The sequence below is a fragment of the Gouania willdenowi genome, chromosome 14 (assembly GCF_900634775.1).
Source record: "Gouania willdenowi chromosome 14, fGouWil2.1, whole genome shotgun sequence".
Taxonomy (NCBI): Eukaryota; Metazoa; Chordata; class Actinopteri; order Blenniiformes; family Gobiesocidae; genus Gouania; species Gouania willdenowi.
Genome location: NC_041057.1, coordinates 27,004,149 through 27,021,147, shown reverse-complemented (window position 1 = coordinate 27,021,147; position 16,999 = coordinate 27,004,149). Strand labels below are relative to the sequence as shown.

The 16,999-nt window shown below is 38.6% G+C and overlaps 1 protein-coding gene across 5 annotated transcripts in view; it reads right to left on the bottom strand.

Moving 5' to 3' along the window:
• dscama (Down syndrome cell adhesion molecule a) overlaps positions 1–16,999 on the bottom strand; it is a 125,612-nt gene that overhangs the window by 16,491 nt on the left and 92,122 nt on the right. For all 5 annotated transcript variants that reach the window (XM_028465846.1, XM_028465843.1, XM_028465842.1 and 2 more), the window contains exons 14-26: positions 16,271–16,399; positions 15,892–16,059; positions 14,757–14,827; positions 12,934–13,177; positions 12,631–12,777; positions 10,024–10,179; positions 9,582–9,715; positions 8,767–8,920; positions 8,322–8,439; positions 5,262–5,425; positions 3,492–3,590; positions 3,218–3,406; positions 824–1,114 (exon numbers count right to left, since the gene is read on the bottom strand). In XM_028465846.1, the coding sequence (XP_028321647.1) occupies positions 824–1,114; positions 3,218–3,406; positions 3,492–3,590; positions 5,262–5,425; positions 8,322–8,439; positions 8,767–8,920; positions 9,582–9,715; positions 10,024–10,179; positions 12,631–12,777; positions 12,934–13,177; positions 14,757–14,827; positions 15,892–16,059; positions 16,271–16,399 (2,064 nt within the window). The remainder of the gene's footprint in view (positions 1–823; positions 1,115–3,217; positions 3,407–3,491; positions 3,591–5,261; positions 5,426–8,321; positions 8,440–8,766; positions 8,921–9,581; positions 9,716–10,023; positions 10,180–12,630; positions 12,778–12,933; positions 13,178–14,756; positions 14,828–15,891; positions 16,060–16,270; positions 16,400–16,999) is intronic.

Sequence of the window (16,999 nt, the reverse complement as noted above, 5' to 3'; positions counted from 1 at the left end):
GAATGGAGGAGTTTGTCTGCTTTAGAAGAGCTTGTGGCTGACCGTTACCGTGCTGCTGAAGAGTATTAAGGACAGGCAGTGCAAACATCCTTTATCTCAACAAAGACCATAAACTTGTGCGTGGGCACTGGTGAGGGCCTACAGGGAGGTGTCATAAACCACTGCATCAATCTAATCCACCCCACCCCCAGATTTATCATGAAATATGATTCCTTATTGCCCAATTCATCACTAAAGCTTCCATCATGTTGAATCACAGGTTTTGCAGTTTATTGAAATTCCTCTCACCGAAAGCTGCCCTGTTAGTCAGAAGGTGAGTGACAGTTACTAAGATTTGGAAAGTAATTTTTTCCCCTTGCATTAGACTGTGATGCAACCCAAACCCTTTGTCTACAAATGAGAAGAATCAAGCATTCTGCAGCTAAAATGACAGCTGGGCCGAGACCTCATAAGTGCATCCAGAAATGGTTGAGAGATGGGCTTTTTAAATAAATCTAAGAGATTATAATAAATTGAACCCCCTTCAAACAAAAAAAAACTAATTTGAGGTGAAAATTTTAATGCAGTGTAAATAGATACCGTCCTTTTTTTCTGGTATGATGAACGTGAATAAGAACATGGCACCATAAAATGTACATATACTTCATCCTACACAGGGCAATAAAGATCTGAATGAACAAAATACTTTCCTTTCCGTAGAAAACACTTTTGGAGTAAAAATTAAATAAAGACAAAAGCTTTATATTATTTAATGATGTCATCTTTCCTTAGAGTTGCAGTGATTAAAATGATGTCAGAATGAAAATTGAAAACTCAAACTTACTGCCATCGTAGCTGAGTGTGGCAAATTTGAGCCTCTTCTCTGCGTAACCAGCGCTGTTGTAGACCTTCATCTGCAGCTCATACCAGGTGGCCTCCTGGAGGTCGTACAGAATGTAGCTCTTGGTGAGGGACGTGCGCTGAGCTGTGGTCCACGTTGGTGACTCCAAAGGTCGGTACTCCAGAGTGAAGGAGGTGATCGGGCATCCACCATTATTCCAGCCATTCAGATTGAGCTTGACCCTGGTGGCGTTGATGCTGGTGAAGAGCTCCTGTTCTTTAGAGTACTGAGGTTCTGTCCAGAGAGAGGTGGAACATGAGTGTTAAATGTACCATGAAACATAAGCAGACTGATATCTCAAAAACAGATGCTGAAACATAGAGCTATTGAACAAGATTCTAAAAAAAACTATTTTTACCAATGTTTTCTTGCTGCCAATCCACCTCTATCCTATCCTATCCTACTTTTTTTGCTGACTTTAGCATGCTTTTATGGGATGCTAATGTACTTCACATGCATACACTGTGTTGCAGAGTATTTTTTGTTTCGTTCTCAGATATTTTCTCTGCACAGTTTTAGGCTGTGTTTGATAGGGATGTCCCGACACAACTTTTTCACTTCCGATATGATACCGATATTGCAGCCTTGCGCATTGGCCGATATCGTTATTGATCCAATACAATATCGGCACGAATCATACATACTTTTTTTTTACTTATTTTGTAGTGTGGAATAATAGAAAAGGCTTGATCAAGTGATGTTACTCAAACAGAGAACAATAGTCACCAACAGTAGGTTACTTTGTTGGAGTGTGAACCACAGTCACCTAAGGACAGAAGTGCTGGAGCGAAACATTTTATTGGAGAGCTTATATTTGATTTTAGATGCAGTCCGATAAAATCCAATATTTCTTTTCTGGCTGATATCGGACCAATAGCCGTTATCAATATCAGATAGAGGCACCTCTCGTGTTCGAAATGGCACACTCTAAACTATGCACTACAAACTCAATGAGCACATACTTTCTACTAGATACTATTAGTAGTGTTGTGTTCAAGACAACATTATCCGAGACCAAGACTTGCTCGAGACCAGAATGCACTGAGACCAAGACAAGACCAAGACTTTCGGGAGCCGAGACCGAGTCAAGACCAAGACCGAGACAAACCGAGACCAAGACCAAAAAAAATTTTTTTTTAATATAAAAAAATATAAAAATAAATACAATTATGACAAGGTTCGACAGTTAAATAACATTCTCTCTTTAGTTTTAGTTTCTTGTTGTTGACGGAGGAAAAAAGGTGCCTGCAAAAAATTTACTAAAATATTAAAACTACTACTGCTACTGATAAATTCACAATTATTCTACACATTTGAAAACAACATTTTTATGTCAGCTGAATGTACAGCAGGTGTTTAAAAGTATTTCTGCCAAGAAATAACATGGCTGGTCACCTACACACTGCAGATTGTTTCCTGTTTGATGTGCTTTTACAAATGTTTTATTTGTGGTTCGTGAAACCAAATTTCACAACCAACAAGTTAGCAGACATGTTTAGCTCCAGCTTGTGTGTGTGTGTGTGTGTGTGTCACTCAGCCACATTAAGGAAGGTTGCGGTCATTATACGGGGTGGATTAAAAAATGAATAAAGGATTGTTTTATCCCGTTCTTCTCCGTGTTATTATCACATTATAAAAAAGTTTAAAATAGCAGGAATTAGTGCTGGTCTCGAACGGTCTTGACGGAAAATCCCGAGTCCGGGCAGCCCGAGTCAAATTGTTTCCGTGTCCGAGACAAGACCAAGACCTTTAAAATTTGGTCTCAAGACTGGTCTCGAGACCAAGACCGGTCTCAACTACTACAACACTAACTATTAGCATGATTAGGATGATGAGCTTTCCCATTGAAGTACACTTAAAAGTTTGCCAAGATGCATTTCAAACCTACAATGCCAAATACATAAAACTGGTGGAAAACACATTCCATGCCGACATTCCAGAGGTTTTCGGAGACCTGCCATTGTTCTAATGACAAAACCTTTGGTTAAGTTCAAAACAAGAGCCCTGTTTACAAAAGCGTTAAAAAATAATGGAAGACAAGAAGAGGTGCTTATGTTTTGAAAAGGGGATGTTTGACTTTTAGCTTGGAGCTCGTCTCAGGACGATTTTACATTCCACTCGCAATGCATCATGTGGAGGTTGACTATGACTAGTGTGCTCACCGTGCATACTTTAAAAATGTCCTGATATAATATACATTCGGGTATTTCTAACGTACTCAATCTTTGCATCCTATCTAATGTGAAGGCACTACATGCTGTCATTTTGACTTCAGACTTAGTATGAGTAGTGCGTTAGAATGACATTTTGAACACGGCCAAAAACTCCACCTCATACCTTTGCCATGAGTCTTTGCTTCAATGATCTCACTGATGCGTCCAGGACCCACTGCGTTCTGGGCGGTGAGGGTGAACTTATACCAGGTTCCACATTTGAGGTTTTCAAGGCGATACAAGCGCTCACTGGGACTGATGGGAAAATTTCCCCACTGCTCACTGTTGTCTTCTGAGTATTGCAGAATGTATCCTGATGGTTGCAGAGGCACAAGAAGGAAGCTCAGTCAGTTTGTGATGAAACAAATAGAATTAATAGACTGAGCAGTCAGACCAACCTCGTATGGAGCTGCCGCCGTTGTCTCCTGGGATCCAGGAGAGGGTGATGGAGGTGGTGGTTGTCTTGGTCACTGTGAGGCGTGGTTGGTCGGGTGGGACTGGAGAAACAAGGTGGACAGTATAACATATGCCTCAATATTTGGTATGTCACGGTATTGACAATATTACGATACTGTACCGCAGTATTACAAGTGTCTCGATGTCGTTGAGGTTCTGTCACGGTATAAAATATTGAGCCGTTGCGCCAAAAGAAACAGTTTTGGGTTGCTGTAGCGGATCGTTTCAGACTACACTACAAGTACCATAATGCTTTGGGGCGTTGTCAAAAGTTACAGGCGGATGAGGCAATACGACAGTGCGAGGTCAGAGGGGAAAGGAAACATGGTGGATGGTAGCAGCCAGCAAAGCGAGGTAGAAACGGAGGAGTTTGAAGAACCTGTGCGTGATGCAGTGGCTACAAATCAGAGGTGTGGAAACATTTTGGTTTCACCGCATCAACAAACCATAAAGGCGAAAAGGTGGACAATACGCAAACACTAAGTGTGCCATGCGCTACTCTAACGGAAATACGAGCAACATGAGTGAAACACTCTAAAGCACTGTGTCAACCTCAAGGCCTGGGGGCCAAATCTGGCCCTTTAGAGCATCAAATTCGGCCCACTCGAGAAAGTAAAAAATATAGGAAAAACATTAAACATTTTGTAAATGACCAACTAATTCAGTTATACTGTAGCTATATCAGCCCCTCAAAACACAAAAACCTATTAAAATCCACAATATTTGCAGAGCTCAGTTTTCCAGTTCTTATATCACATGACAGCAGTAATTTTAAATCTCAAATTGTTGAAAGAACTCTCAATTTTTCCCAAATCTGGCAAATTTTCCTCAAATTATTCCATGTAATTTCCAAATTCAGGGAAATTTAGGTGAAGTTCCAGCAGGAACTAACATATTACTCACATACTTTCTCATTTATATGAGGAAGTGCAAACCAGGGCACATTAACGTTGAATTTGCTCTTTTTCCAACAAAAAAAAATCTGTGGCCCACATTAGCTCAACCTGGTCCGTATTTGGCCCCTGAACCAAAATGAGTTAGACACCATAGCTCTAAAGGAACCATTTACAACCAAGCTCCCTCATAACAGCTCAAGGGCTCAAGAAATAACAAGAGAAGTCACGCAGTTACGACCATTTTCTGTTGTTGACAACGAGGACTTTAAAAGGTTTGCACTACTTTGCTTTCTTTGGGCTGTTTTCTTCTTCTTCTTCTTCTTCTTCTTCTTCTTCTTCTTCTTCTTCTTCTTCTTCTTCTTCTTCTTCTTCTTCTTCTTCTTCTTCTTCTTCTTCTTCTTCTTCTTCTTCTTCTTCTTCTTCTTCTTCTTCTTCTTCTTCTTCTTATTTAATTTCATTGTTACTAGGCTGATTTCATACCTGTGTTCCTGACTCAATTAAAATGACTTTAGCTAAAGTATCTGTATCTGTTAGTAGGCAGTATTCAGTTTATAATGTAATGAATGTAAAAGTATGACAATAAATACAGTCAAAATAGTGAACAGACAATTTCTCAATAGTTGTCATTCTTGTTATTGTTAGTATTTCTACAAACTGTGTGCCTTCTTGTCAAACCGTGAGCTTTCCTACCGTATTGCAATAATTATCGTACTGTGAGGTTATGACCATGATTATAGCGGACCGTAAAATGTATCTATAGATATAGTTACAGATATTATTACATCCCTACTCAATAGGTTTCTGTAGTTTTTTTACCTTGAACCTGGAGGTTGAGGACAATCTTGTCGGACCCAAAGCTGTTACTGGCCACACAGGTGTAGTTCCCAGAATCCTCGGCTTTCACTGTGCGAATGACGAGGCTGCCGTTACCGTGGACACTGCGCCGGCTGTCAATCACAACGGGAGCTGGTGATGCATTGCTGCAATACAGAAACATCAATGTTTACGTATCTGCCTTGACTTTAGACTGATCACAGAGAGCAGGATGACTTTTCCCAGTTTATTGGTACATCTGTGTTTGAATATTTACATTTAAATCACTTTGTTTACAATATAGGGTTTTGTGGACAGAAGCTGGTGTGGAAACTATCAGGCTGAACAATTTTGGAAAATAATCTAATTGCGATTTGTTTTCCTCAATATTGCGTTTGCAATTTAATATGGAATTTTTTTTCAAGGGCTTCTTGTCATGTATTTTTCAATGAACACAAGCAATAAATCAATCTGTTTTATAATAAACAATTTCATATTTATTTAAACTTTAAATAGAAACTTTAAAGCACAGACTACAAAAATAAAGCAAACAAATCTGTGGCTTCACCTCTTCAACATATCTAACTAACTTCACGTTTCATGAAACACTCTCTGACAGGACAGTCTATAAATCATTAATAACCAGATATAAAAAAAAATCCTCCCTATAATATAGTATTTTTTTACCCTTCCTTAGGGAGGGCTGGTGATGGTCACAATTATGCAATAAAATAAATTCATTTATTTAATTGCAATAAAAAAACATGCATTGCTGTCTTAGAAAGATTGCATTTCTTGTAGTGTTGACCTTTGACAGCATGTGCAGATAAAGAAAAAAATAAATACAAAATTTCAGCCTTTGCGATTAAAAAATCACGTTTTATGATATCACAATAATATTGCAAATGCAATTATGCAATATGAAATGTTGGATGTGTTAGTGTAAGAGGAGAATAAACAAATAACCTGGACATATTTTACATAATGTTCTTAATTCAGAGTTTTAATTGCCTGAGATAAATATAGAAAGTTTAGAAAAAATCTTGTGTTTTATTTTGATTTTGCAAACATTATTACTGCTATGCTGATTAAGACGGAGAATGGTAATGATGTCATCGCTCTGTGCTTTTAGTCTGTGCAGGGATGCATCAGGTGCAGTGAACGGTCTGTGGATACGTAACAGAAACTGCTTTGTAAAGTGAGACATTGCGTAAAGTTATTTAGTGTGGACCACATGAACAAATCTGAATATAAAGCAGGAGAAACCCAATATTGGAGGCTTTCTGTAGGAAAAATGATATTTGGAAAAACAAAAAGAAACCACAGAGAAAATGAACAGATAATTCTCAACAAAAACATTCATTCAAAAACATTGACTCAAGATGGAAAGATCTCTCCTGTCCAGGACCTTCTTAGTTGTATCCTCTCATTCATACCTTCAACCATCATGTGTAAAGCTGATAGTTAATACCTGCCTGTCAAACGTGTTGAATAAATGTACAAATCACTAGCATTCTGAATAGTTAAAATACATTGCATGTGCCAAAATTAATCCACCCAGATTACATATTCATTAAAGGCAAACAGGCTAAATAGATTGCTTGTGTTATTTTGCATGTTTGACAAACACAATCCTGATGTTAGTAGATCATCTGCAACATATATTACAGTACACTAATAATTCCTCATGTTTTTACATTCACAAATTAAATTAGTTCCTCAATGTCTAAAACTAGGCTGGATTGAAGGATAGTATTTCATTGTTGAGACATAACTTCCTTCCACAAGTGCAGCTTTATAGATCCTCCATTCATAACAATAGTAATAAAGTTACTAATAACCATTAGGTTTTGAGATCTTTTCTGTCTTTGCATTTCCCCCAAATAACCTTCTGCGTAAATTGTCAATGTTGTGATGTTCTGTAGAGTTCTCGGATTCCTAAGTGGTAGGAGTGGTCCCTAGTGGTTAAGGACAGTGTGCCTGTAATCGGAGGGTCACCGGTTCGAGTCCCACCTGGGCCAACACTGTGGGATGTTGAGCAAATCCCTTGACCCCAATCTAACTGCTCCGCAGTTGGCAGCCCACTGCTACCCCTCAGGGAAAATGGGTAAAAATGTAAAGAAGAATTTCACAACAGTATTCCAGTGTTTTGTATGCTAGATAATTAATATTTGCTGCAATTAAAACAAACAATGAAGACTATTGTTTCTCTTTATATGTTCAAACCCAGAGCTACCATTATTGAAACCACACAGTCCCAGAAAAACAAAAATAAAAACAAGAGGATGAGCTCTTTGTGCTTCAGAACCTGTTTAGAAGGTTTACAGCCCTTAATATATTTAAGGGAAGGTTATGTTTTACCCTCCGTTTATCTGTCTGTTAGCAGGATTACCTGAAAAGTTATGAATGGATTTGGATGAAATTTTAATGTATAAAATGATGATAAAATTTTGGTGATGTACTGGCTATACTATATATATATATATATATATATATTCCATCATTTTCCCATCCACACTTCTGTAAAATTCTGACATCATCACTGATGATGATGTCATCAGTCCTACCGAGTCAACATTGCCTGTTTCAAAAAGGCCTGTAGATGTTCAACATGCCGAAAACCAATCGTACAAAGAGAGAACAAAAACATCAGCCAATACGCCGTGCACTTAATGCTGAGTCAGCATTTGGTGATGTTCTTAGAAAATACCACTTGTGGAAATCACAATATGGGTGGATGATGTGAGCCGTGCCCGAGCCTGCTCCTTTAAGGGCAGTGGTTTATGGGTAATGTAGTAGTGGTAGGGAAGTGCATTGTGCATGTCCCACCCGGTACTCATGCTGTACTCTTTACGTGTTTGTGACAAATCTTAAAAAGAATAAATGTGGCATCATTTAAATAAAATAAAGTGCTTTTCTAGTTGTTATTTTTATTCTTTTTCCTGTTAATTCTGCATTTATGTGTGTAGTTTTTTTTTGCTTGCTCTTTGTGTCTTTGGCTGCTGTAACAGATTAATTTCCCCACTGTGGTATAAAATACATTATAATCTAATCTTTACTCACATCTCTTTCAGCCATTTGATGGTCGGGGACGGATCACCTACTGCTTTACAAGGCAGGACAATGTCCCTCATCCAGGGGGTTGTAACTGTTCTATTGAAAGTTAAGATCTGAGCTGGAGCTGCAAATAAACACAAATGATGAATTAGAGGATTTGACAAAAGAGACACTAAAGACAAAAGCGTTCTTCTTCACTTTCCTCCTTTTTCTTTATTTTCTAAGCTCCAATGGTGTTTATCTGAGTGCAATTAGTAGACATTCACAAATGTTGCACACACACATGCCACTGTGTGACATGTGTGAGTCACACATGTCACACATATGGCAAATGGTTGGAAGTGCAGTTTAACAGATCATATAATTTTTTTGCTCTATGCCATTTTCAGATTTGCTGTGTATTTCAAGTTTAAACTGATCTTTTATTGTATTGCTGGGCTGATGCACTCACCCTCAGCCATGGGTTTGACAGTGATGATCTCACTGGCGTTTCCACGCCCTGCAGCGGTGACAGCCACCACCCAGATGCTATACTGTCGGTTTCTGCTCAGGTTGGGGATGCGGTAGAAGAACACGTCTGGTGCCGCTTCAAACTCACTGCTCACCTAAAGGAGGAATGCATTCTGAGCTGAAGTTACTTTGCAATGCAGACTTGGTATTTAGAAGAAGTAATGTATTATCCCATATTCCTGTTATGTCGCTGTAGGGAACATAAAACATCAACTTTGTAGTCGAAACAAATAATATGTGATTTATTTATTCAGACAACTGTTTTTCAAGAAATTTACTTTGATCTCCAAACATGTTTTGATTGTTAACTTCCAGTCTTCTTCACAGGCGTCTGCTGATCACTTTGATGTGTCTTTGACTTCAGTGTAATAATTCCAGCAAGTTAATTTTGTCTTCTTTTTGAAGATTAAATGCATCTGAAGAAGACTGGCAGTTGACAGTCAAAACATGTCAGAAGATCGATGTAAATTTCCTGAAAAAAAAAATTCCTGAATAAAATAAACCTTAACAAAATATATAAAAAAAAGACAAAATGAACGTGCTGGGAATAAGACTTAACAAATATCTGACACGTCAATATTTATAACTGGTCGAGCTTCAGCAAAGATACATTTTCTTCAAGCCGAAGATTTTCAGTGGAGTAGTGAACAAAACCAAAATATGTATCTATCTACATGAGAAAATACCATTCAACTAGGAATGATTATGTTTGGTGTTAATAAAAAGAACCAGATTAGTATGAGGGCCATGTTTTACCGTAGGATGTGGGTTGGAGCAGAAGACTGTGTACTTCCTGATAATTCCATTGACTTTATGAGGAGGAAGCCAGGACACAAACACCACTGAGTTGGATGCAGCCGCTGCCTTCACACCAGCTGGAGGACCAGGAACTGAAAGCACAGGCTTGGTTGATGATGTATTTCCCACAGGAAACAGATGGTTTCATGACACATCGTACAGTCCTGCCTGTCACATTAAAGAATTACAGCTCCTCCACTAATAAGCATATTCAGGATCCTGCATCGTATTAATAGACAATAACATAGTCTGTCTTTGGAAAAACTGCCAATTAACATAGGGTCGTATTTCTTTCAGGGGTCTGTGATGTGGGCATGTCTATAAACAGCTGATGGGACAGACGCAGGCAATGACAGGGTGCAATCTGCTTTTAATGTGGGAGGTGACTTCATCATCCTACCGTCTTCCTTGGTGCGTGTGTAAATCTGCTCGCTGCGGACACCATCGCCCGCCCTGGTGAAGGCCAGCACCTGGATGCTGTAGTTAGTGTACTTCTCCAGTCCATCAAGCTCCAGCGAAGGCTTCGAGGTCGTCACGTTCCTAATCTCTCCGAGCTCTGATGGATACAGAGGAGACGATAAAGTCAAGTACGCTAAGGTCACTTCAGGTCAGTCAGTGATCTGACAGTATGTCCTCTGATACTTTATCATATTTTATACTGGATATCTGAGATAATAAAGTACATTTCAAACCCAAAAAGATAAATGTAAATGATGAACAAGGTTGATATTCCCCTAGTTATTAAATGGAGACATTGTAACTACAAAATAAAAAAAAAACATGATGACAGCACTGAATTTATATTTTTATTTATAAAAATAAATTTGATTCAATTATACATGTTTTTACTGCTGCCTTACTTCAATAGCCAGTTAGCTATAGAGCCTATACTGCCCTCTCCTGGTCAGCCTTCATATCTTTCTCATGTTCTCGATTTATTTGGGATTCTATTCAGCAAAGATGGATAACTTTTATCACAACGGGGGCCACAAGAAATTTAATTCTCAAGTCCGTGGGCCACATTATTAAGATTTATATCAACATTTAGAATAATGACCAATTGGAGCATTAATACACAAAAAAACAAAGGGTTTTGTGTGTTTCTAGAGTCATTTTGTGTATATTTGTTATTTTTTTTTGAATGAGTAATTTTGTGCATTTCTGTGGACCTTTGTGTGTTGTTCTCCATATAAAGTATGTTTTATGAGATTATTTTGTGTATTTGTATTGTATTTTGTGTATTTCTATTGCTGAAAATGTTCTTTTTTTCAGAGACATTTTGTGTATTTTTGCTGTGGTTTAGTGTATTTTACCATCATTTTGTATGTTCACTTTGGGGGCCACACAAAATCAGGGGCCAGTTGCCCATGTCTGTTCTACAGATATGTCTACTTCCAGGCATTAGAATCAGAATCAAAAAACATTTTATTAGTCAAGTATAGTTTAAAAACAATATAAGGAATTTAACGTGGTGGATTATGGGTTATGTTAGTTTTAGGGACCATCTATTTATAAACAACGCTAATGGAAGTTTGAGGATTTAACTGTTACTATGCAAGCTAAGAATGGCTGTCAAGTCATGAGCGGTCACAGTCTATAGACGGGTCAATGTGATGTGACAGTGTAGGGAGCAAAGGTAATCACACTGTCACAAACCATTGTGCTGACACACGTGACAGTGTCATGCCAGACATCCACACAGCCACAGAGCAACACCGCTAACACAAATGATATAGATTCAATACATTCATAGTCAATACAGACGAGGCAGAGACTTTTGCTCTGATCTGATTAAACTGTAACAATGTAACAAGTCCTGCTATGGTAGGGCTTCACAAATGGAGGTACATGTACCCCTAGGGGTACGCGATGGCACTAAAGGGGCTACTTGTGAGAGAGAGAGAGAGAGAGAGAGAGAGAGAGGGAATGGAAAATTAACAAATCAGTCTTGGTCCCACCCCAGGTGTGATATGACCGGAAATGGAAAAAAAAACTAAAGAAATAAATCTATTCGGGAGTCGCTAAATAGGTGTTTTTCAACCTTGGGGTCAGGACCCCATGTGGTGTCGCCTGGAATTTAAATGGGGTCACTTGAAATTTTTGAATTTTTTTAAATTCTACTTTTTTGAATTTTTTTTTTAATTAAAACAACACAATCTTAAAAAACTTATTTCTATACTTTCACTTTGTGAATCTAGTCCAAATAAAATGCAGTATATATATATATATATATATATATATATATATATATATATATATATATATATATATATATATATAATAGATAATAATTCTAGAATTCAACAAAGGTTGAGAGCCACTGCACTAAATACTTTCCACTAAATTTTTCCACTTATTTACAAAATGAGATTCTTTAAAATATGTGCTATCACTCGTTCATTTAATCACTATGCTCTATTGTTGTTTTAAAATAGTTTTCCAAGCAAAATATTGTGTTCGGAGGTACTTGTTCGGGGTACTTGGGTTTAGAAAATAAGAAAAAGGGGGTATTTGAGCCAAATGAGTTTGAGAATCACTGTGCCATGGTATAATTTTCTTCAGTAATAAGTATGAATTTAGGTGAGTTTAAAAATTTAAATGTATTAGCTAGAACACGTCTCAAACTCAAGGCCCGGGGGCCAAATCAGGCCCTTCAGTGCATCCGATTCGGCCCCCAGGAGAAAGTGAAAATGAATAAATTACCAAATAATTCAGTCGTAAAATGTTGTTAAAATAACAATTTTTCTCAACTGAATTAAACAAAATAAAATTCATTTATGTATCTGTCACTTATTGCTAAGATATTGTTGATGCCTTCCATACTTTGTGTCTAATTTACATTAATGTTGAAATTCTTAGTTTTCCCACTGATGGAACTGGTCCGTATTTGGCCCTTAAACTAAAATGAGTTTGACAGCCCTGAGCTAGAGGATTGTTAGTGTTCTGGAGTTGAGATTCTGGTTTACGATGATGACTAGTGGGTGTAGCTGTGGGTGTAGCTGTGTACCTCCATCAGGCAGGTTGGCCCAGTAGATGACCCTGAAGCCCATCAGGTTCCCATTCAGAGCGTCTTTAGGAGGCGTTATCCAAGACAGGGAGATGACCTCAGGGGACGTGGCTACGGCCTGGACGTTTTCTGGAGGACGACTGGGTACTGCAATAGACCAGTCACACACGTTTAATAATAACCAGTAGCCATGGCTGACAACATAAAGCAATACCCCTGAAGTCCAGCAGACTGCGCTATAAGCTCACAAATACACAGGCATGTCTTGTGTTAGCTGTGTAGTAACAGCGTCACTTCTCTCACCATCCTCCAGTGTGGTAGCAGCAACCTCCGTAGACGACGGCCCTGTTCCTGCACTGTTACTGGCTTGCACTACCACTCCATACTGGGTGAACTTCTTCAGGTTGTCCAGCACCAAGCTCTCTGCGTTATCTCCTGTGGTCTCCACGCTGATCACACTGAACTGGTAGTTACCACCAGAGCTGTACTCTCTGTAGCCCACCTGGTACCCTCTGATGGCCCCGTTCTGGAGGTGCTTTTTGGGCGACTGGTAGAGGGAATAAAGACAGTTTAGAGAACACTGAGATTACTGTCACTCATGCTTGTTTGCACCTAAACAAAATCACAAAGGTACAGGATGTTTTCATAAACACTACTTTTAATAGCAATGGATAAAAACAAAACTTTAAAATTAAGGAAAAACCTGGACAGCAGCAATCCTAAAATAACTTAATCTGATATATTAACTGAAGAAACATATTAAATGATACAAATGTTTGTATTTATATATATAGGTTTGTATTTGTATATAGGTTTGTATTTACATATATAAATACAATGATAATATTTTCCAAGGAAACTAAAGATGTATGAAGTTAGAACTGTAACGTGTAGCTGTTAAAGTACACTAAGTACTTTATCTGTAGGAATTCAGCACATTTGTCTACAAAAAGGAGGACATGTTCTTTACCAGTGTTTATTTATTTGTTTGATTGTCACTGAGCAAGATTACGTCAAATACACTAAACAGGTTTTGACAAAATATTTAACAAAGATAAATCTTATGCCATGGAACATTTAATTAATTCAACGGATTGATTCAATTATTTTGGAGGTGATTCAGATCAATTAACTGTTTCTGGATCATTTTAAAAATCAATCATTGGTGAAATTTCAGAAATTCATATCTCGGTTGATCTTTATGAAATTTGACTCATGTCTGGCTGGTTCCTTGTTGGTTTTTTTATGTACTTTTGTTTTCATTTTCTGTGAATATGGAGTAATTTTTTTCATTGTGTACATTTCCTTCCCTGTTTTCAGTGTTTGTGGAGTTATTTTGTGCATTTTTGAAATCATTCTGTTTTTGTTGTTAGATTAAAGTAGGTCAGATTAGATAGAACTTTACTGAGACTTCATACAGAATATACAGAAATAAAGAAACAGATTAAAACTACTACTGTTACTTTGTGTCATGAATCGTATTTTTGTTGTCGTTTTGTGTATTTTCAGTTTTGTGTGTATATTTGTGGTATAGTTTTTTGTGGATTTGTGCATTTTGTTTTTAGAGTACCGTAAATTTGTGTATTTATCCCCCCTGGATAGGACGCCGGTCTATTGCAGGGTTTGACAGAGACAAGTTGGGGGATACCAGCAGGACTTGAACTCACAATCCCTGCACGGGGGGGAAGCAATGCTAACCAGTATACCACAGAGAGACCCCATGTAAGTATGCATGCATATGTATATATTTTTGCTGTCGTTTTCATTTTGTGCAAATTAGAGTGAGGGTCGAATGCGGCGCAAGAGCTGCCAGCTGCACATCTGGTCAATGTGGATATGACAGATGAGAAATAATAGGATTTCATAATAAAATTAGTAATTTTAATAAATGACTTAAAGCAGTTTGCACATGTAGATACACTACTTAAAACCAGCCAGCAGAGAAATGGTGATAACCTCCTCTAACAACCTACTTTTACATTCATGATGAGCAACACCTCAGACATGATCAGTACATCCCCATGGCTCCACAGGGGCAGCAGTAGGTTCAATGTTTGGGGTCACAAGTTCATGTGGTGCAGTAAGGTGTTCAGACACAAAGGCCTAAGGAAAGCATGCAGACCTACCCTCCATGTGACTTTGATGCTCTGGGAGGAGAGAGCTTCCAGCATCACATCCTGAGGTGGTCCGTCAGGAGCTGAGATCACATCATGAGCAAGTTAGAAAACTGTACCCATTAAACCATGGTGTCAAGAAGAGTAGAGTGAGAAACACGGGGGGGGTTGGGGTGGGCTGCTTTGCTAAAAGGTGTTTGTCTATTGACCGTGGTGTGACATTTACTACTGAGGCCGCTAATTGAAAAGTTCTGCTTTTAACGCAGGGTCAGCGTGTGTTCAATTATACAACTGAGCCAATGGGTGGATGTCACCCGGCTGGTAATGAGGTGATTCAGTCGCCCTTTTACCTCCATTTGTCTCATCTCTCATTAGTATTCCAGTCTGAAGGCTGGATTTTTTGTTCTCTCTCAAACATTTCCTTCATTGAACAAATGACTGTTACTGTTTCCAGTCTCAGAATATGTCCAAAAATGTAAAACGTAAGTGTTTTCACTGGCGGTATCGGCTCGGCTCTACTCTCCCTTTTTGCAAGTTTCCACTGGGAAAAAGTACCTCCTCCCTGGTACCTGGTGCAACTTTTTTTAGTACCTCTTTTTTTGAGGGTCAAAAAAAACAGCCCTGGTTTGAAAATGTGACATAAGCACAAAGCAGACACGGATAGGGTCTGAGAATCATCACAGCGTAGAGTCAGCAACTCACGCACAGAGAGGAAGAATTTGGCCACCATTGAATTTTGTTGGCAATCTGGTGAGGATGGCAGCAAAAAAAGTGCAACCCATGGAGTCTGGCAGTTGGTTGGTGCTCAATGAAAACGCTCCGGAAAAACAGTATCGTCTCCCGAAAGTGAGGAGTACGAAGCTGTGAAGAGATGACACTGCCAATGAAAACGCGCCAAAAGTACATCTGAGAAAAGCTTTATTTTACAAATTAAAGTATTGTCCATGACCATCCTTGTCATCTATCAAAAGCAAGCATGGTGTGTTCACTGGTGACTCTAAAGTAAATGTGGACCACAGAGTGAACTCTAAAACTTTGCCCTGTCTCAGATGGTGAAGGCTTTAATCGCCACATGACCGTCAAGCAAGTACAAAACGAGAAAATTATTGATGAGATTCAGACTCCTGTTTGTCTGGATTCTTCTCACCTGCTTCGTCGGTGGTGATGGTGAGCTCGTTGCTGGCCTCACTCTTTCCAATCAGGTTCTTAGCAAACATGCGTATGTTGTAGGTAGAGGAGGGGTGCAGGTCAATGATGGTGGCCTGGTTAAGTTGAGGTGAGACATCTTTGGTCTTCTGAGCTGTATCCCAGGAGGCTAAGAGAGGAGAAAGGCCAAGGTTAATCAAGGTCATTCCAGTGGAAATCGACACAAATCCAGCTAAGTGCATGAGGACAGGCAGTGTTAAATTATAGTGCTCTGACTAAGTGAATGCAGCCATAATTCATGTCTAAAAGTAAACGATTCACCACCATCTTACATAATTTTTATCAGTGCAATATGAAACTGCCAGTGTCTACACTCTTACCTGATTTGTTCTTGCTCTCAATATCGAAGCCTGTGATTGGGCTGTTGCCATCAAATCCCATTGTCCAACGCAGTGCAATGGTCCGATCCTTTACTTCTCTAATCTCCACTTCTGGGGGGTCGGGGGGCTCTGCAATGGACAAGGTTGTGTTCTTGAAACATTTATGATCACATTGATTGTATTAAGAGTATCTGCTGCCCGTTTCCCCTCTACTTTCCTCCTGTTTTCCCATTTTTCATGTAAACATGATGGTGCCGCAGATGGCTGCCTCGGTGTGTTGGTTAAATTTCTTGTGCTGTATTAAACTGTACTTGGTGAATAAAATCATTTCTGATTCTGAAACATGCAGAATCTGCAGTGTGTAGATTAAGGGTGTAAGAAAAAAATGAAACAGCGATACATTGCGATATTTCACCGTGCGAATATCCAAAACATGTCCACATTTTTTCCCCCATGTTTTTTATGCAAAAGAAACAAAAAAAAACATTTAATTGTGCTAATATATGCATAGCACGTAAAGGCCCACTCACTAGGTGTTAATCTTGTTAAACTGCCTCACTCTTCAATGCAGTTTAGTGTGGAAGTTGATTGCACTTTATTTTCATAAAACATACTGGACACTTTTAGAGATGTATGTAGTAATTTTTTATCTAGAATTTAAGAACTTAACAGAATCAGAATCTGTTGAAGAAGCAAAAGTTAAACTTTTTAAAAAAATGTAATTTGACA